Here is a 21,095-nt window from a genome sequence, read left to right as displayed (position 1 = left end):
AGCCTATGAGTAGACGGCAACTTCTGTTTGCGGGACTACCGCTTTAATGTTTAGGAAGGTGTCCACAAACTAAGGCTACATTCACATCTAGTTAAACTGATGCTGAAAATACACAAGAATTTGCAAGGAAAATCCTCACCAAAAAGTGACTACTTTAACAGTGGATGTTTGCTCCGGTTTCACCAGTTTGCTGCAGAGCTTCGGTGACATCCTCAGCTGGAACCTTGACAGTCTTTGCATAATGCAGCCTCCTGCCATGACGTCTCGCACTGCGTGATCGCGGCAGCTTGTTTTTTGTGGATTTGATGACTTTTCTTAAGGTCAGAAATACATGTGCTTCTCACAAATTAGAATATCATCAACATTAACAGAAATAAACACGTGAAATAGATCCCTCTGTGTGTAATGACTCTATATAATAGATCCCTCTGTGTGTAATGACTCTATATAATAGATCCCTCTGCGGGTAATGACTCTATATAATAGATCCCTCTGCGGGTAATGACTCTATATAATAGATCCCTCTGCGTGTAATGACTCTATATAATAGATCCCTCTGCGTGTAATGACTCTATATAATAGATCCCTCTGCGTGTAATGACTCTATATAATAGATCCCTCTGCGTGTAATGAGTCTATATAATAGATCGCTCTGCGTGTAATGACTCTATATAATAGATTGCTCTGCGTGTAATGACTATATAATAGATCCCTCTGCGGGTAATGACTCTATATAATAGATCCCTCTGCGGGTAATGACTCTATATAATAGATCCCTCTGCGGGTAATGACTCTATATAATAGATCCCTCTGCGGGTAATGACGCTATATAATAGATCCCTCTGCGGGTAATGACTCTAAATAATAGATCCCTCTGCGGGTAATGACTCTATAGAATAGATCCCTCTGTGTGTAATGACTCTATAGAATAGATCCCTCTGCGTGTAATGACTCTATAGAATAGATCCCTCTGCGTGTAATGACTCTATATAATAGATCCCTCTGCGTGTAACGACTCTATATAATAGATCCCTCTGCGTGTAACGACTCTATATAATAGATCCCTCTGCGTGTAACGACTCTATATAATAGATCCCTCTGCGTGTAATGACTCTATATAATATAGGAGCTTCACTTTTTGTATTGAAGAACTGAAATAAATTAACTTTTTGATGATATTCTAATTTTGTGAGAAGCACCTGTAAGCTGTTTGTGTGTTATGAATTTGGACTTTCCTATAGAGTTCAATGGAAAAAAAAACATCTACAACAAATCTGTTGGATTTGTCATCAACATCAGATCAGTGAGGATCCAGCACCCCCACCAATCAGGTCCCATGTCAGCCGGCTGTACACAGTGAGCTGAGGCGGTCAGCACAGCTCCATACACGGTATGCTGGCCGTTCTCGGTACTGCAGCTCAGCTCCTACTGAAGTCAGTGATCTGAGCTGCAGTACCAAGAACGGTCACTACACGTTGTATGGAGCTGTGGTGTTCAGCCTCTGTTTGCTTCGACCGCCGAGGAACTTGCAAACACCTGAGCTATCCGTAGGTTATCCTTAAAGGGACATTACATAAAGCTGATGTGATTGTCCACCCCTCATAGAAATCTACATTGGAAGCCAACGCAGTGAATGGGAAGATCATAATTTGCGCAGAAAGTAGTACAACATTTATCGTGTCTGATGTCCTAGAATGCTTTGTGCATGGGTTGGAAGTTTGACGCCATTATTGCGCCCTTCTTATCTCCCCACCACCGTTCCTCCCTTTAATGTCAATGATGTGACTTATTCCATAGGAGATGTGTCTATCCTGGTGACAGCGCTCATCACACAGACATGAGAAGCGCCTGTAGCCTCGCTGCGACAATGATCCTCTGTCTCCGTATAGCTTTCAATTCTATCGCTTGTTATCTGAACCAGAAGCCGCAGACACAGAGGAGACAGCAATGGGGGGCTAGTAACGAGACCAGGAGACCAGCGCAGGGTCTTAGAAGCCATCTCCGGGGAGGGCTCGCTGCACAGACTTGCCTCCGACACAAACACACACCTGTTCTGTATATGAAATAGGAACCGCCTGGAGATAAAAGCTGGAGGTTTGCAGAGCGGCGTGAATGCTCCTCCATCACGCTGAGGGCACGTCCTCGTGTTCTTCTGATCCTGGATGATAGCATCCATGTAATGATGGAGGTTATCGGTGGCTTTTAAGGTGGCCACATTGGCTGATCATCATGCGCCAGACAGGATGTCCTACGTCTGTCCGGTCCGTAGACACGGGGATTGACATATCGAACACGGAGATAGATCGCCCGGTGCCAGGTCATCCCAGGAAAAGCAAGTCCAAATCAGCAGATCGCTGCTCCTGTAAGAAGAAGTTTATAGACTTCATCTTTCCAGGAAAGGCCGGATAGGAGGCACCAGCGCTTTTTGGGCAGGATCACATGATGAACACACAATTGTGCCGCAACCCTTGGCAAAAATACAAGTTAGCTTTTAGTTTTCCAACCTGTAATCAAAAAGTCAGCCAAAAATCAGTGCACTGGTTTAAATGGTCGACTAACCAGTATAATGGCGGTATCCGCTAATTGGAAGGCTTAGGACGGCTTTCCGATCCCATATAAACATTGGGATGGCTGTTTACAGGCAACAGAAGAAAAATAACAAAGACATTGAGGCGGACGACCGTCGCAGATCTTGCTGGAGTTTGTCTTCAGGCTTTTTTTTTTTATGCCGTTCTTTGGGGCCATTCTTTTAGAATCTAATTTTGGCTTTTACCGCATGTATAGCTTCATTCTGGCCATAAAAAGGGGCTGTTTTGGTTGGGGGTAATATATTAGAAACTATTAAATGTAGCAATGCTTACTCTAGTGGTAATGCGGCAGATCTCAACCGAACAAATTTTTCATGAATCAATAGTACAAGTGAATATCAGAAACTTTGTGATATATAATATCAGACAAGTCTGCTCGTTTCTTCACTTATAAGCCACTTATTCCCTTCATCCTGCCTCGCGAACTCATCATTCACTTTGAAAAACTTCTAAGATTCGCCCTGCTCAAGACAAGACTGGTCCACTAGCTCACTGAGGGATCAGTTTACAGCCGCACGTAGAATTCTTTGAAAAGGGAAGATAAGAGAAACAGAAAGTGAAAAAGAGGTAGAGACACACATATGGTGCTGGTGTTGCTTTCTTGTGTTTTAACACCTGAGCTGCAGTTACAGCTACCCTGCTCAGTACTGCTGTATGATGTCCTCCGTGCTGCTGCTTTCTAGTAAGCATTTTATCCTCCACCAGTGCTGGATGCACAGCTGCACAGCTCAGCATTGCTGAATAAGTTCCTCAATGCTTCTGCTTTCAATTAAGTGTTTATATATTACCATAGTGCTGGATTCACAGCTATACTGCTCAGTACTACATAGAGAAAAAACAGTAGGAACCTCGCATGTCTGTGTGTGCTGTGTATGGGAGACATTATAGTAGTTAGTTTCCACTCACTAGCTCAGAGGCAACAGAAAATTATAAATAAAGCCTGCAAAGGGGAAACTTGTGAAATAGTGTTAATCCTCAAGAACACACGGGACAGCTTATTGTTCACCAGAAATGACGCTGTCTACCTTGAAACTGTACTTGAAAATTGGGACTAAGTGGTATTAATTGGTGCAAGAAATATTACATTATTCGCATGTTTGAAAAAAACTCATATGACCATCAAGCTCATCCAGGGGTGAAGATGTAAATCATTAAAAAGGTAAAAGAGGGAAACTGGAATAGATGTGTGTTATGTATGTGTTAAGATGTGTAAAGTAAGCCATAAGACTTGGAAATATGATTCTGCCTGTGTCCTAAATGATGTTTTTTTTAAATAGGAAAGATAGTGGATAAGAAAATGTCTCGCAGAATACGGAGGTGGGAGAGAGGTCTTCCAGTTTGACCACTTATCTAATCTATCCGCTTGCCATCACCTAAATGTGAGGGATTTTTTCATTATTAGTTGGAAACAATTACACCCGGACAGAAGGGTGGTCAGGTAAGTAGAACGACAAGTGACTCTCGTCGTGAGAAAACTAATAAGTAAAGTAAACACCGAAGAGCCGGCATTCCCGAAAATCATTGAATTTTCATGGCTTTAGCACAAGTGCCATACGAGGTTTGCGCAATAAAACACTTGCCGCCACAGAAGAAAAAGGAAAGAGGACGCGAGAGAAACATCTTTGGACACCGTGTTCCCAAAGAACTGCAGTGTGATACAAGCTGATGTGAAAGGAGCCTGGGCTGTGCCACTGGAGTCTGCTAAAGACTAATTACTACCCTTTACTTCCACCACAAAAAAGTGTCAGGAGAACCCTTCAACGAGGCCGTGTTCAGCATGTTTGATTAGAAAGAAGGACCACGGCCAGAGGACCATTTTCCTCCGGAGCAGTTTAGTGAGCCCCCCTTTTGCTGGTACAGCTACTCCGTAGGAGTTCATTTTATTTCAGCCTTGGAAGAATGAGGGTCTATTTTGCCTGCCAAGTACCGAGATGCTCTGTCGCCTCACAATCCTAACTCGGGGACCCTTTTCAGTTCTCTGTTGAAAAGCTTTAATAGCGCTGGCACTGTATATTCCTGGACTTTACAAGTGTACAAGTCTCGCTCGCAAGTGCTTTGATTCTAATGGTGCGTGCTCACATGGGCAGAGCTGGCAGGAAATAGGCACGGCCCTCGAGAAGGGCAAGATTAAAAGCTGACAAACAATGCGAAAATAAGTCCTTCACCTCCATTGTAAAGGGACGAGATGAGTCTTGATAATTGGAATAATTCCACTTTGATAAGGAAAACACAAATACATTCACAACAAATTGGGCTCTATTTATGTTTAATTAAAGGGAACCTGTCAGGACTTATTTACACATAGAAATAATGATACAGGTTGTGCTGGCGCTCGTCTCCAAATAAAAGTTTCTTTTTTGTTGAGATCCGATGTGCAACCAGATCCAACCAGACTCCCCGGTCCCTTCCTATCCCTTCCGCCACACTCCCATCCCTCCCTCCCCGGTCCCTTCCCTCCCTCCACGCTCCTCAGCCCCATCCCTTCCTCCACGCTCCTCGGCCCCATCCCTTCCTCCACGCTCCTCGGCAACATCCCTTCCTCCACGCTCCTCGGCCCCATCCCTTCCTCCACGCTCCTCGGCCCCATCCCTTCCTCCACGCTCCTCGGCCCCATCCCTTCCTCCACGCTCCTCGGCCCCATCCCTTCCTCCACGCTCCTCGGCCCCATCCCTTCCTCCACGCTCCTCGGCCCCTTCCCTTCCTCCACGCTCCTCGGCCCCTTCCCTTCCTCCACGCTCCTCGGTCCCTTCCTCCACGCTCCTCGGTCCCTTCCCTTTCTCAACGCTCCTCGGTCCCTTCCCTTTCTCCACGCTCCTCGGTCCCTTCCCTTCCTCCACGCTCCTCGGTCCCTTCCCTTCCTTCACGCTCCTCGGTCCCTTCCCTTCCTCCACGCTCCTCGGTCCCTTCCCTTCCTCCACGCTCCTCGGTCCCTTCCCTTCCTCCACGCTCCTCGGTCCCTTCCCTTCCTCCACGCTCCTCGGTCCCTTCCCTTCCTTCATGCTCCTCGGTCCCTTCCCTTCCTCCACGCTCCTCGGTCCCTTCCCTTCCTCCACGCTCCTCGGTCCCTTCCCTTCCTCCACGCTCCTCGGTCCCTTCCCTTCCTCCACGCTCCTCGGTCCCTTCCCTTCCTCCACGCTCCTCGGTCCCTTCCCTTCCTCCACGCTCCTCGGTCCCTTCCCTTCCTCGGTCCCTTCCCTTCCTCCACACTCCTCGGTCCCTTCCCTTCCTCCACACTCCTCGGTCCCTTCCCTTCCTCCACACTCCTCGGTCCCTTCCCTTCCTCCACACTCCTCGGTCCCTTCCCTTCCTCCACACTCCAGATAATTCCAGGGAAGAGTCAGGATCCCCCACTATACAGATTAGATGGGAGGCCAGAACTGCCAAAACCCTTGATTTCATTCAACTTTAATCCAATGTTTAAAAGGGCCTTTTGACTGAAAACCTGATATCAATAGCCGGCTCTGTGACGTAAGGTCTGCACTCCGGAAAAACACCGATAAATCCTCAATGACTTTCATCGTCAAAGAGTTGCCTGTACTTGAGACTCTCCAAACACAGATAATCAGTTTGTTTTATGTCCTTACGCCTTTGGGACAGAAAAGTATCATGTGTATAACAAGATTAGTACCGTTCATGACTCAGATCTTCTCGAATGTCCAAGACCAGAGCTTTTATGTGCCGTAACTTATTCTTTAGTTGTAAGTGAGACGGGATGGAGGGGGGGGGGGCAAAAACAAACCCTACAGGGTGTAAGTGACCCCCAATATTTGGTCACTGTATATCTGTGACATAGGTACAGAGAAACCCATCACAGTCATGTCGATGGTGGCCCCCCATCCTTACATACCAGCCTTGTTTTACCTGTAAACCCAAAGCCCCAGGTGTAGCTTTTAAGATCAGAGAGAAGAGGAGAGCAAACTCAGGCTCTGAAACGAATGCACATCTGATAGGATCGCCCCGGGCGGCCTGGAGCCTTCTGAATGTGATTGCAGAGTATTGTAGCTTTATCACAATTACCTGTAATCTCCCTGCCAGATAATGGTGTTAACAAGAGCTCGCTCCTACAATAGGACAGCTGGGAACAGGCTCCTAGCACTTGGGGAAAGAAGCATGCTTTGAAGAAAAATAAAAGCTTAAAAGACTACAAGGATGAAAATAAAAATAATAAAAAAAATCTCTTAGCAAACAGGATTTTTTTTTTTTCTGTAGTGTTCTTGCAAAGTAAACTTTTACTGGGAGATTTGCAAGCGTTGATGACAGGGATCGGGCTAAACTGTATGTTATGATAATAAAGTCCTTTAATGATGACAAATGGGGCTGAGCTCAAAGAGGCTGAAATGATAGTGGCATACCCTGGGAAAACTTCAGAGAAGAAGGCCTGCCCGGGACATGTTCACCGGAGAACAAAGGCGAAGAACGGCGCAGATAAGAGTGTTTACAAGAGTGAAAGAGACGCTTCGTGGAACTACAGAATAATCTGCCGTGAACGGTCTACTGGTCTATAGAAGGATCTGCTACACCATGGAGGAGACGTTCACCTGGTGCCGAGGAGCCACAACACTTCCATCTATTAGTCCTTTATCTGAAATTCCATCATATAATTTTATATTTCATATCCGACTGTGGTTTTACCCAGGCAAAATGAGTTTAATATCAATCCAAACCCAATATTGGATCAGTGTTAGAGATGAGCGTATCGATTTGTGCAACCACGGTCCAGCTCGGTGGCCGAGGACAGGAGCTACGTGAATTTCTTGAGCTTCCGAGTTACCCAGCACGGTGTTTGATTTGCCAATTTGGCAAAACGTCATCTGATCATCGTTGAGGTGCACTTGTGATATCTCTGCACCCTGGCAAATCTTAAGGCAAGCCTGGGAACCTGGAGGGTAAGGAAATTCATGCAGCTCTTGTCCAAGGCCGAAGAGCACCAACCTGGACTGTAGACCAAATCGATCCACTCATCTCTAATCAGTATCACAATTTTGGGACTCCAGGCAAACCCCAAGGTCTTGTCAGCTCTCCTTGATTAAAAGGTTAATATGATGAGATATGTGATCTCCTACAATTGGAAACATCTGCCCTTCATCTGCTAAGGTTTCGCCATGTAATAATAAGAGTAAGACAATGGAAAAATGTTTTATCACTCAGGATCTTCATGCAGGGAAAAAAAAAACTTATAATGTCCTCTCTGCAGAGTCCACGATTTTGCTTCTGGTCATCTCTCTGGAGTCTGTGGTTTCGTTTCTCTTCACCTATTAGCAATGGTTTCTATATGGGAAGAGATACCAATATTGACTACAGTGCCCTGTCCCAAATTGTCTGAATTACCGGGGCTTGAGTGTTTGGCAACGAGGACGTGGTTTTGATGAGGGCCAGGTCATTCCAGACTCTTAGCTCATCTGGTGTGTGACATAATGCAACTTTAAGAAGAATCCATTATAAGATTTCTCCACTTGATGGCCCATCCAAGAGCTGAACAAGAACCTGGAGGCGCATTACTCTAGTCCGTAAGCCTTTTGGCCAGTGGAAAGCACCAACCATGACGACATGTCGCACTGATGTATTCTCTTCTTTATTTTTCCATGGGATCTACCTTGGCAATGGGAATTAGGGAGCCCATAAATAGATAAATGTTTCCTGAACCCCTTATTTCAGCAAGATCTGGCAATTATTCAATGTGTTGAGGTCACCGGCTTCTCCCTCGATGACAGATGTTGGGGTAAACAAGAATCAGGCATATGTTGCCCAAGTCAAGTGTACGTGTGTGAAGCTAGGTCATTGGGTAGACAACCGTCAAAGAGACATATCAAAAGCTTAATTCGGTGGATGTCTGGGCACTGAGACCCTTACCTATTGTTAAATTGAATGGGAATATGTGCCGCTCTCACTGAACATTGTCTATGGAGTCCGTCTTTAGACTCAGGAGAGTAGCACTCTTCTCCTCCTTTATTTTAGTGATCGGAGGGGGGTCTTAACACCCCGACCGCCCCTGATCAAAACATCTGACATATTGCTATGAAAATATTCAATTACAAAGGATGAAAAGTGCAAGATATGATGTTCCCTTTATCTAAATCAACAGGGCTGAGTTGCAGTACTGGGCCCAGGAGCGTTGTGGTATTCTGTGGGTCAAACATTATTACCCTATCCAAGTAAGGCCGTGCGGGAATATGCCGCACTGACCACTAAGACCACTTCTCCTCCGAAATGGCACAAGCTCCGTCCAGTGTATGAGAAGGTAAAGGAGGATGAGATTAGATGATATATTTTATAGCGGCTATCACTTATGGGTACTAGTGTGAAGCCTACAAAGCTTTTCCCATGAATTTCGAACATTTAGATGGTAAAAAGTATATAAAATCTATGGCAAACCACAATTCCTGGACTTGACCTAACGACCCTGACTTAACGATGGCCTTACCGATGGTTTTGGTTCTGGCTTTCGCCCATGTTTTCATCTCCTAAAAGGATAGCGAAGTCTCAGCCACCGAATATTTCCAATAGAAAGACAGATGTGGGAAGATACCAAAGTATGCACGGAGAGTCCAAACCGCACGCACAAAACTCATTTAGCAAAAAGGAGAAACCACTTTACCTTGGCCTCATCACAAGAACGATAACAATCTGGAACGCGTTACTCACGTCTCCAGAATTATTTTACTATAGTATGTCTAAAATAATAAATCCCGCAGTAAGCAACAATGTCCCGCGCTGCGTGCATTCATACCGCGCTGACATCTAAGAGATCTGACAAGCCCACATTTCAAAAAGAAAGTGAACCCTGGAAAGTATGCAAACATTTACTTTATCAACTGCTTTGTGACTTTATATTGTCCTCGGGAAAAGTCAATCACTGAGACTGAGAAGAGCAAAGGGTGAAAAGCGAAGCTGCAATCAGTCTCTGTACAGCGAAGAGGAGGAGAGGCGGCAAAGTCGTCACTGGAAGCCATGCGCCCGATCATGACCATCATTTGCCAGTTCATTGAGGAGGGGTACAAACTTATTTTTCCTATTTCAGCAACTAAAATTTGTTTTCCTGAAAACATGAATGTAATGATTTCTCTATGAAAAGCAACATTAATTTAATGATCTCTTAAAAAAAAAAAAAAAAGGGGGCAAGAAGCGCTGGGTTCCCAGGGACCACATCTCACAAAAGAAGAGTCGTTATATCAGGCCACTGATTGGCTGCAGGCCCAGTGATAGACGGGATGTCAACTCACGGGAAGTGATAATGCCCCGAGCATCCTGTCACTTGACCCTGTGGTCAATCAGTTGGCTCAGTGGTCAGGTGACTGTATGGACAGGATGTCATCTCTTACAATGGGATCACATCCCGTCCGTCACTCGCCTGAGGCTGCAGCCAATCAGTGGCCTCAATGGTCAGGCGAGTGTATGTATGGGATGTCATCACTTCCTATTAGAGGACGTCCCATCCGTCACTCGCCTGAGGCTGCAGCCAATCCTCAGCGGTCAGGTGGCGGTATGAACAGGACATCATCACTTCCAGTCCTGGCAGAGACCTTCAGATTATCAATTCTGGTAAGAAAGTGTTTTAACGTAATTATTTTTTTCTATATTTTATGGAGATCCCTTCACTTTGACCAAGGAAATACAGGTAAGCAGTATTATTTCCTGGGAGAGACAGGCAGGCGGTACTACCTGTAGCTCTGTCATTTCCTGGGAGAGACCAGCAGGCGGTACTACCTGTAGCTCTGTCATTTCCTGGGAGAGACCGGCAGGCGGTACTACCTGTAGCTCTGTCATTTCCTGGGAGAGACCGGCAGGCGGTACTACCTGTAGCTCTGTCATTTCCTGGGAGAGACCAGCAGGCGGTACTACCTGTAGCTCTGTCATTTCCTGGGAGAGACCGGCAGGCGGTACTACCTGTAGCTCTGTCATTTCCTGGGAGAGACCGGCAGGCAGTACTACCTGTAGCTCTGTCATTTCCTGGGAGAGTCCGGCAGGTAGTACTATCTGTACCGCTATCATTTCCTGGAAGAGACCGGCAGGCGGTAGTACCTGTAGCTCTGTCATTTCCTGGGAGAGACCGGCAGGCGGTACTACCTGTAGCTCTGTCATTTCCTGGGAGAGTCCGGCAGGCAGTACTATCTGTACCGCTATCATTTCCTGGAAGAGACCGGCAGGCGGTACTACCTGTAGCTCTGTCATTTCCTGGGAGAGACCGGCAGGCGGTACTACCTGTGGCTCTGTAATTTCCTGGGAGAGACCGGCAGGCGGTACTACCTGTAGCTCTGTCATTTCCTGGGAGAGACCAGCAGGCGGTACTACCTGTAGCTCTGTCATTTCCTGGGAGAGACCGGCAGGTGGTACTACCTGTAGCTCTGTCATTTCCTGGGAGAGACCGGCAGGTGGTACTACCTGTAGCTCTGTCATTTCCTGGGAGAGACCGGCAGTGGTACTATCTGTAGCTCTGTCATTTCCTGGGAGAGACCGGCAGGTGGTACTACCTGTAGCTCTGTCATTTCCTGGGAGAGACCGGCAGTGGTACTATCTGTACCACTATCATTTCCTGGAAGAGACCGGCAGGCGGTACTATCCGTACCGCTATCATTTCCTGGGAGAGACCGGCAGGCGGTACTACCTGTAGCTCTGTCATTTCCTGGGAGAGACCAGCAGGCGGTACTACCTGTAGCTCTGTCATTTCCTGGGAGAGACCGGCAGGCGGTACTACCTGTAGCTCTGTCATTTCCTGGGAGAGACCGGCAGGCAGTACTACCTGTAGCTCTGTCATTTGGGAGAGTCCGGCAGGTAGTACTATCTGTACCGCTATCATTTCCTGGAAGAGACCGGCAGGCGGTACTACCTGTAGCTCTGTCATTTCCTGGGAGAGACCGGCAGGCGGTACTACCTGTAGCTCTGTCATTTCCTGGGAGAGACCGGCAGGCGGTACTACCTGTAGCTCTGTCATTTCCTGGGAGAGACCGGCAGGCGGTACTACCTGTAGCTCTGTCATTTCCTGGGAGAGTCCGGCAGGTGGTACTATCTGTACCACTATCATTTCCTGGAAGAGACCGGCAGGCGGTACTATCCGTACCGCTATCATTTCCTGGGAGAGACCGGCAGGCGGTACTACCTGTAGCTCTGTCATTTCCTGGGAGAGACTGGCAGGCGGTACTACCTGTAGCTCTGTCATTTCCTGGGAGAGACCGGCAGTTGGTACTACCTGTAGCTCTGTCATTTCCTGGGAGAGACCGGCAGGCGGTACTACCTGTAGCTCTGTCATTTCCTGGGAGAGACCGGCAGGCGGTACTACCTGTAGCTCTGTCATTTCCTGGGAGAGTCCGGCAGGCAGTACTACCTGTAGCTCTGTCATTTCCTGGGAGAGTCCGGTAGGCAGTACTACCTGTACCGCTATCATTTCCTGGGAGAGACCGGCAGGCGGTACTACCTGTAGCTCTGTCATTTCCTGGGAGAGACCGGCAGGCGGTACTACCTGTAGCTCTGTCATTTCCTGGGAGAGACCGGCAGGCGGTACTACCTGTAGCTCTGTCATTTCCTGGGAGAGACCGGCAGGCAGTACTATCTGTACCTAAATCACATGGAGCCCACATTCAGTCTCTCGCATGAGTGCTTCTGCTCCTTCGTGTACATGGTTAGCGGTGGTCTTCGCACTTGACTAAACTTGTCTCTTTGAGATGTGGAATGTTTTTTGGACCGTGCACTTACACTTTGAGTGTCGGCAGCCATCCCCAGACACGGTGGTCTTCGTAGTCCGAGGAATTTTTCATCCCCATCTCTAATAAATGAGTGGAAACTATTTTTAATCGGATCCCGATCGCCCTCCCCCTTCGAAACAAGTTAAATACAAAAACGCAGTGTATCTTCAGAGCTAGCAAAAGGTCATCTTAAAAAGGCACAGAACGCAGAGTTTTGGGCTATGTGACCTTTTACAGTGACATCATGTATATGGTATTCATGGGGCCTCGCACTGATTATGTATGTTCTTTCCAGGCCTGATGACTAGAACAAGAGCTACTAACAATCTGTCAGTCTGGCATCATATGCAGCAGCTTTGCTATAAGTTGATTCATCCCTTCTGGAGCCGATCTGCTTCATGCTCAATTTACTAATAACTGCTCTAGAAACGGTTTTATAGCCGTCGTCACAATGAAAGTCGGAAACGTCTCTAAGCAAATCGCAGATGCTGTAGTCCTGAAAGAAGATGCGCCCTGGCTGCGCTCAGTGGCGCCCTGTACTGGAAATATACAACATTTACTGAATAGCCACAAAATACGCCATCAATACCTTGAGATGGTTTTTTTTTTCTAAATTCTTCTTCAGGAGTGCACCCCCTCCGCTGCCTCTTAACTTGCTGCCTGCCCGGGGGCGGAGCGCTTCTGATGATTGACAGTTTGGGCCGGTGGCATGGCTGCGCTGCTGGTTCACACCGCGCGTTCTCCCATACGACTAGCAGAGACAGCTTGACCTCTTCAGGATCGGAGGAGCACCGGGGAACTGAAGGTGACCACCCCCAGCGATCCGGCCAGCTTCAGAGCAGCGCTTACAAGCTTAAGGCCACGGCCCCACTATCAGTATTCGGTCAGTATTTTTTCTCAGGAGTGGGAGCCAAAACCAGGAGTGGGTGATAAATGCAGAATTGGTGCATTGTGGTGATACAGCTATTAATTTTAATTATCCAGACGTGTAAATTCAGTAGGCCAGGAGACATACACCTTTATCTTTATGTTGACTTTTGAATTTGTGTTCTTCTTTGGTTGATCAACACAGACTATTGTTTGAATAAGCCTGGATGTTGATCACTTGAGTTGATATTTGTTAATTGATGAATGGCTGTTATTTACATCTTATATCAGCTCCTACAACGTATTGTCTGCTAGTTTTTGCAAGACAGCGATTCAGAGTCTTGGAGCAATGATGTTTGCTAATATGCCAATTACATATTGTACTAGGCCAGCTAGTTTGTTGATCTGCAGAGCAGTGGGATACCAACTATGCAAATTGATTAAATGCTCAAACAAGGAGAAATGAGCCCCTGCCACCTTTGCCTCTGACCTGTGAATGATAACCTGAACCACAGATGTAAATATGAAGAGGGATTGCTATCGTGCTGCAGGAGATTCAGAGAGACTATTCAGGACAGCAACCAGGACATATGGCTCCATCAAGAGGGATACTGATGTGACTCTACAGGATGTCAGCTTAGGGGACCCCGGTCCCAGCTGAAGGGATACAGATCTGCGCCATTGACTATCACCGAACCCATGGATACATTTGGGGAAACCAGGTTGGGACGATGAGGTTACCTGGTCCCATGGATATGTTGTTCGGGGTTGTCAGGTGGGACCCACCTGTCACCTGGAGCCCATGGATACGCTCTGAGAAAGCCAGGATGGGACCATCCGGTCACCTGGTTCCATGGATATGTTTCAAGAAGCCAGGGTGGCACCCTCAGGTCTCCTGGCCATGTACCTCAATGGACTGTCAGCTTCCTAACACTTCACCTGACTCCAGTTGCTCTATGACCTCCTGCTGTGAACAGGTAATTGAAGTAGGTTATCTACTGGAGAACAGCCATGAAGTCTGGGCTCAGGGAAGCGACAAATCTATCAGCTCCAGAATTATTGCATAATTTTTGCTGCCAGATTCCAGTTATGAATATTGTTTTTTTTCGTGAACAGCGTAGGTCCCACAGTTATGGGGGATATATTTTCTGCGTCATGACGAAGTGGTGAACATAAAGCATTCACTTACATCAGTCCCAAATTAATATTGGACAGAGGGATGATGGTACATAGATATGCCATGTTTCCTGCCTATGGAAAGCTAAAATCATGATAGGAAAAATGTCATTAATATCTCCCACCTGGGACCTCAAGGTGGGCAAATATCCCGAAAATTGGGGAACCCATAGGGATTCACTCTCAGGTAGGCATTAGGTAGCGTTCACACAGGTAATGCAGATTTGGTACAAACACATGCAGTTTTTTATTGCTTTCCACAGGTTGCCCAGCACCAAAACCAAACTTATAAACATAAATCCCGGCCTTGTCCAGGCGCTAACTAAACAGAACAGACCCCGGCTACTCATCCGTGGCTGAGCTAGCCCAGCTCGGTCACACAAAACAGCTACTGTCCATGGCAACCAGTGATACTTCTCTGCATAGGACCTGTGCAGATTCTTCTCAGGGAGGGATTCTTGCCTCTGCTACATCCAGCAGACTGACTGACTCTCCGGTCACTCCATTCAGAGAGACCCCGGCACGTCTCTCTCAGCTACACCTCACAACTTAACTGGTCCCACCAACAGCACACTCAACTCTGCTTCATCCAGCAGACTGACACTCCCTCAGGAGACTGCCACACAATGAATCTACTTAATGCTTCTTAGAGAAACCATGCAGGTTCTTCTAATCAAATACTGCAGAGCTGGGATTTAACCCTTGTCCTTCCCAGTTATGCTACAGACGATAGCCACATCACATTGACCAGCCTTAATCTGAGGTCACCCCGAGGGAGGTATGTCAGCATGAATTTCATCTGATAAATACAGATTTTTTAATCATAATCATTGTCAAGCCTGGAAGACACAGTTCGCTGTAGTTCTGTACCGTTTTTAAAGGAGAACTTCCCTCCGCTAAGATCTGCACCATTTCCATGACATTAGGTTTAGTACTTTTATTTTGTTTATCCTTTTCACTTTATGTTATTGTATATACCGTATTGTTTTGTTCCCATTTTGTATCAGCTTTGTATAGTTTTATAAACACTGCCTACTTTTCAGATTAAATATATAAGATTTAATAGCTCTGTTCCTCTTGCTCTGTAAACTGCACCCCGGAAGCTATACGCTATCTGTAATGGGTGTCCAATCGACCTGTATAAATGATTGGTGGTGGCAGCTAGTTTTTCTTGGGTTATTGAAGGAGCGCTGCGCTGGGTAAACCGCGAAGGGGCCCCTGCGCTGGGTAAACCGTGAAGGGGCCGCTGCGCTCACCTAGAAGCAACAGACATGACAGGTGTCATCCTTACCACACTCCCTGTGTAACAAACGCACAGACACATCAGGCTGCTGCCATCATCTCTCGTGACGGTTTCGGTAAAATTCGGATTATATTTGTTTTTGAAATCTCTCTCACTAAATGGATTCCACACCAACTCCCTTAATAATATTATTAGCTGCTAAGTGCGATAATAGCATCAGAACCGGAGGCGTCTCGTCTTGTGATTATTCACAGTGGTGGAGCGGCCCGGCGTGCTATGTCTTGCCCTCAGCCACAACTATTACAGAAAAACAGAAGTTTCCAAACCAGAAGATTCACATGTCCCAGAGTGTGGCACAACGGAGATCAGCACCAGAGCACAAGGAGAGGGGGGGGGGGGTTGTCTTTTGTGTGTGGGGGGGTGTTAATTGCATTATTACATGTGAATGTATGAGAAAGAAGTTATAGAAGGGGAAAGCTTCTACATCATTTACAGGGAGAGACAGGGAGGCGGCGCTATCTGTGCCTACATCATTTACAGGTAGAGACCATGCCTACAGAGCACAGGAGGTGGCGCTGCTATCCGCGCCTACAGAGCACAGGAGGTGGCGCAGCTATCCGCGCCTACAGAGCACAGGAGGTGGCGCCGCTATCCGCGCCTACAGAGCACAGGAGGGGGCGCCGCTATCCGCGCCTACAGAGCACAGGAGGGGGCGCCGCTATCCGCGCCTACAGAGCACAGGAGGGGGCGCCGCTATCCGCGCCTACAGAGCACAGGAGGGGGCGCCGCTATCCGCGCCTACAGAGCACAGGAGGGGGCGCCGCTATCCGCGCCTACAGAGCACAGGAGGGGGCGCCGCTATCCGCGCCTACAGAGCACAGGAGGGGGCGCCGCTATCCGCGCCTACAGAGCACAGGAGGGGGCGCCGCTATCCGCGCCTACAGAGCACAGGAGGGGGCGCCGCTATCCGCGCCTACAGAGCACAGGAGGGGGCGCCGCTATCCGCGCCTACAGAGCACAGGAGGGGGGAGGCTGCTATCCGCGCCTACAGAGCACAGGAGGGGGGAGGCTGCTATCCGCGCCTACAGAGCACAGGAGGGGGGAGGCTGCTATCCGCGCCTACAGAGCACAGGAGGGGGGAGGCTGCTATCCGCGCCTACAGAGCACAGGAGGGGGGAGGCTGCTATCCGCGCCTACAGAGCACAGGAGGGGGGAGGCTGCTATCCGCGCCTACAGAGCACAGGAGGGGGGAGGCTGCTATCCGCGCCTACAGAGCACAGGAGGGGGGAGGCTGCTATCCGCGCCTACAGAGCACAGGAGGGGGGAGGCTGCTATCCGCGCCTACAGAGCACAGGAGGGGGGAGGCTGCTATCCGCGCCTACAGAGCACAGGAGGGGGGAGGCTGCTATCCGCGCCTACAGAGCACAGGAGGGGGGAGGCTGCTATCCGCGCCTACAGAGCACAGGAGGGGGGAGGCTGCTATCCGCGCCTACAGAGCACAGGAGGGGGGAGGCTGCTATCCGCGCCTACAGAGCACAGGAGGGGGGAGGCTGCTATCCGCGCCTACAGAGCACAGGAGGGGGGAGGCTGCTATCCGCGCCTACAGAGCACAGGAGGGGGGAGGCTGCTATCCGCGCCTACAGAGCACAGGAGGGGGGAGGCTGCTATCCGCGCCTACAGAGCACAGGAGGGGGGAGGCTGCTATCCGCGCCTACAGAGCACAGGAGGGGGGAGGCTGCTATCCGCGCCTACAGAGCACAGGAGGGGGGAGGCTGCTATCCGCGCCTACAGAGCACAGGAGGGGGGAGGCTGCTATCCGCGCCTACAGAGCACAGGAGGGGGGAGGCTGCTATCCGCGCCTACAGAGCACAGGAGGGGGGAGGCTGCTATCCGCGCCTACAGAGCACAGGAGGGGGGAGGCTGCTATCCGCGCCTACAGAGCACAGGAGGGGGGAGGCTGCTATCCGCGCCTACAGAGCACAGGAGGGGGGAGGCTGCTATCCGCGCCTACAGAGCACAGGAGGGGGGAGGCTGCTATCCGCGCCTACAGAGCACAGGAGGGGGGAGGCTGCTATCCGCGCCTACAGAGCACAGGAGGGGGGAGGCTGCTATCCGCGCCTACAGAGCACAGGAGGGGGGAGGCTGCTATCCGCGCCTACAGAGCACAGGAGGGGGGAGGCTGCTATCCGCGCCTACAGAGCACAGGAGGGGGGAGGCTGCTATCCGCGCCTACAGAGCACAGGAGGGGGGAGGCTGCTATCCGCGCCTACAGAGCACAGGAGGGGGGAGGCTGCTATCCGCGCCTACAGAGCACAGGAGGGGGGAGGCTGCTATCCGCGCCTACAGAGCACAGGAGGGGGGAGGCTGCTATCCGCGCCTACAGAGCACAGGAGGGGGGAGGCTGCTATCCGCGCCTACAGAGCACAGGAGGGGGGAGGCTGCTATCCGCGCCTACAGAGCACAGGAGGGGGGAGGCTGCTATCCGCGCCTACAGAGCACAGGAGGGGGGAGGCTGCTATCCGCGCCTACAGAGCACAGGAGGGGGGAGGCTGCTATCCGCGCCTACAGAGCACAGGAGGGGGGAGGCTGCTATCCGCGCCTACAGAGCACAGGAGGGGGGAGGCTGCTATCCGCGCCTACAGAGCACAGGAGGGGGGAGGCTGCTATCCGCGCCTACAGAGCACAGGAGGGGGGAGGCTGCTATCCGCGCCTACAGAGCACAGGAGGGGGGAGGCTGCTATCCGCGCCTACAGAGCACAGGAGGGGGGAGGCTGCTATCCGCGCCTACAGAGCACAGGAGGGGGGAGGCTGCTATCCGCGCCTACAGAGCACAGGAGGGGGGAGGCTGCTATCCGCGCCTACAGAGCACAGGAGGGGGGAGGCTGCTATCCGCGCCTACAGAGCACAGGAGGGGGGAGGCTGCTATCCGCGCCTACAGAGCACAGGAGGGGGGAGGCTGCTATCCGCGCCTACAGAGCACAGGAGGGGGGAGGCTGCTATCCGCGCCTACAGAGCACAGGAGGGGGGAGGCTGCTATCCGCGCCTACAGAGCACAGGAGGGGGGAGGCTGCTATCCGCGCCTACAGAGCACAGGAGGGGGGAGGCTGCTATCCGCGCCTACAGAGCACAGGAGGGGGGAGGCTGCTATCCGCGCCTACAGAGCACAGGAGGGGGGAGGCTGCTATCCGCGCCTACAGAGCACAGGAGGGGGGAGGCTGCTATCCGCGCCTACAGAGCACAGGAGGGGGGAGGCTGCTATCCGCGCCTACAGAGCACAGGAGGGGGGAGGCTGCTATCCGCGCCTACAGAGCACAGGAGGGGGGAGGCTGCTATCCGCGCCTACAGAGCACAGGAGGGGGGAGGCTGCTATCCGCGCCTACAGAGCACAGGAGGGGGGAGGCTGCTATCCGCGCCTACAGAGCACAGGAGGGGGGAGGCTGCTATCCGCGCCTACAGAGCACAGGAGGGGGGAGGCTGCTATCCGCGCCTACAGAGCACAGGAGGGGGGAGGCTGCTATCCGCGCCTACAGAGCACAGGAGGGGGGAGGCTGCTATCCGCGCCTACAGAGCACAGGAGGGGGGAGGCTGCTATCCGCGCCTACAGAGCACAGGAGGGGGGAGGCTGCTATCCGCGCCTACAGAGCACAGGAGGGGGGAGGCTGCTATCCGCGCCTACAGAGCACAGGAGGGGGGAGGCTGCTATCCGCGCCTACAGAGCACAGGAGGGGGGAGGCTGCTATCCGCGCCTACAGAGCACAGGAGGGGGGAGGCTGCTATCCGCGCCTACAGAGCACAGGAGGGGGGAGGCTGCTATCCGCGCCTACAGAGCACAGGAGGGGGGAGGCTGCTATCCGCGCCTACAGAGCACAGGAGGGGGGAGGCTGCTATCCGCGCCTACAGAGCACAGGAGGGGGGAGGCTGCTATCCGCGCCTACAGAGCACAGGAGGGGGGAGGCTGCTATCCGCGCCTACAGAGCACAGGAGGGGGGAGGCTGCTATCCGCGCCTACAGAGCACAGGAGGGGGGAGGCTGCTATCCGCGCCTACAGAGCACAGGAGGGGGGAGGCTGCTATCCGCGCCTACAGAGCACAGGAGGGGGGAGGCTGCTATCCGCGCCTACAGAGCACAGGAGGGGGGCGCTGCTATCCGCGCCTACAGAGCACAGGAGGGGGGCGCTGCTATCCGCGCCTACAGAGCACAGGAGGGGGGCGCTGCTATCCGCGCCTACAGAGCACAGGAGGGGGGCGCTGCTATCCGCGCCTACAGAGCACAGGAGGGGGGCGCTGCTATCCGCGCCTACAGAGCACAGGAGGGGGGCGCTATCCGCGCCTACAGAGCACAGGAGGGGGCGCTATCCGCGCCTACAGAGCACAGGAGGGGGCGCTATCCGCGCCTACAGAGCACAGGAGGGGGCGCTATCCACGCCTACAGAGCACAGGAGGGGGCGCTATCCGCGCCTACAGAGCACAGGAGGGGGCGCTATCTGCGCCTACAGAGCACAGGAGGTAGCGCAGCTATTTGCGCCTACAGAGCACAGGAGGGGGCGCTATCCGCGCCTACAGAGCACAGGAGGGGGCGCTATCCGCGCCTACAGAGCACAGGAGGGGGCGCTATCCGCGCCTACAGAGCACAGGAGGGGGCGCTATCTGCGCCTACAGAGCACAGGAGGGGGCGCTATCTGCGCCTTGGACAATACACGGTTGCAGCCTGCATTGTATCAGTAATTATCAGCCAGTAATCACAGTGATATACATACACACACATATTATATAGCACTCAGGTGTAACGCTACCCCGGAGCTATTAGCAGGTTGCACATGATGCAGCGCACAGAGCATTACTCACCCAGATACTCCGGGCCGGTCTGTGACAGCCGCTCCGGGCTCATTCTGCTCCTTTCGGCTTCTGAATGGACCCGTCAGTGACGTCATTAATGTAAAACGCAGGTTCCGGGCCGGTGAATAGGCCGCGTCGCTTGTAACCATAGTAACAGTCGGATCCAGTGCAGCGCCTGCGCCTTCCGGGCGGAAACTGTTTTTCTGCAGTTACGTTCCTTTCGCACTGACGTTCTGGCAGTATGGCGCCGGCACTGGACGTCACAGTGTAGAAAACTGCAGAGTGACAATAAAGGAGAAACGTGGAGTGTAAGGCAGGAGTGACTGCACTGAAACATTTAGGAAGGTGGAGAAATAGAAAGCGGTTTAGTAGCAGAATTGTCATTTATCTGTGACTTGTAGATTTCCATGACAGGAAGCGGTGGTGTGGATGGGGCGGTGTACATGGCGGTGGTGTGGATGGGGCGGTGTACATGGCGGTGGTGTGGATGGGGCGGTGTACATGGCGGTGGTGTTGATTGGGGCGGTGTACATGGCGGTGGTGTTGATTGGGGCGGTGTACATGGCGGTGGTGTGGATGGTAGCGGTGTACATGGTGGTGGTGTGGATGGGGCGGTGTACATGGCGGTGGTGTGGATGGTAGTGGTGTACATGGTGGTGGTGTGGATGGTAGCGGTGTACATGGCGGTGGTGTGGATGGTAGCGGTGTA

General features: G+C 51.2%; 1 protein-coding gene across 2 annotated transcripts in view; it reads right to left on the bottom strand.

Annotated features, from left to right (window-relative positions):
* CSTPP1 (centriolar satellite-associated tubulin polyglutamylase complex regulator 1) overlaps nt 1–20,608 on the bottom strand; it is a 154,493-nt gene extending 133,885 nt beyond the window's left edge. Inside the window, exon 1 of one of the 2 annotated variants that reach the window (XM_073659556.1) lies at nt 20,396–20,608. In XM_073659556.1, coding sequence (XP_073515657.1) covers nt 20,396–20,535 — 140 coding nt within the window. In that variant the 5' untranslated portion in view covers nt 20,536–20,608. The remainder of the gene's footprint in view (nt 1–20,395) is intronic. The other variant, XM_073659555.1, reaches the window with a different exon arrangement.
* Nucleotides 20,609–21,095: the final 487 nt, after the last annotated feature.

The sequence above is a fragment of the Phyllobates terribilis genome, unplaced genomic scaffold, assembly GCF_046119375.1.
Source record: "Phyllobates terribilis strain yellow unplaced genomic scaffold, ASM4611937v1 Scaffold_13__5_contigs__length_258822181, whole genome shotgun sequence".
NCBI classification, from domain to species: domain Eukaryota; kingdom Metazoa; phylum Chordata; class Amphibia; order Anura; family Dendrobatidae; genus Phyllobates; species Phyllobates terribilis.
This window is presented reverse-complemented; position numbering and strand designations above follow the sequence as displayed.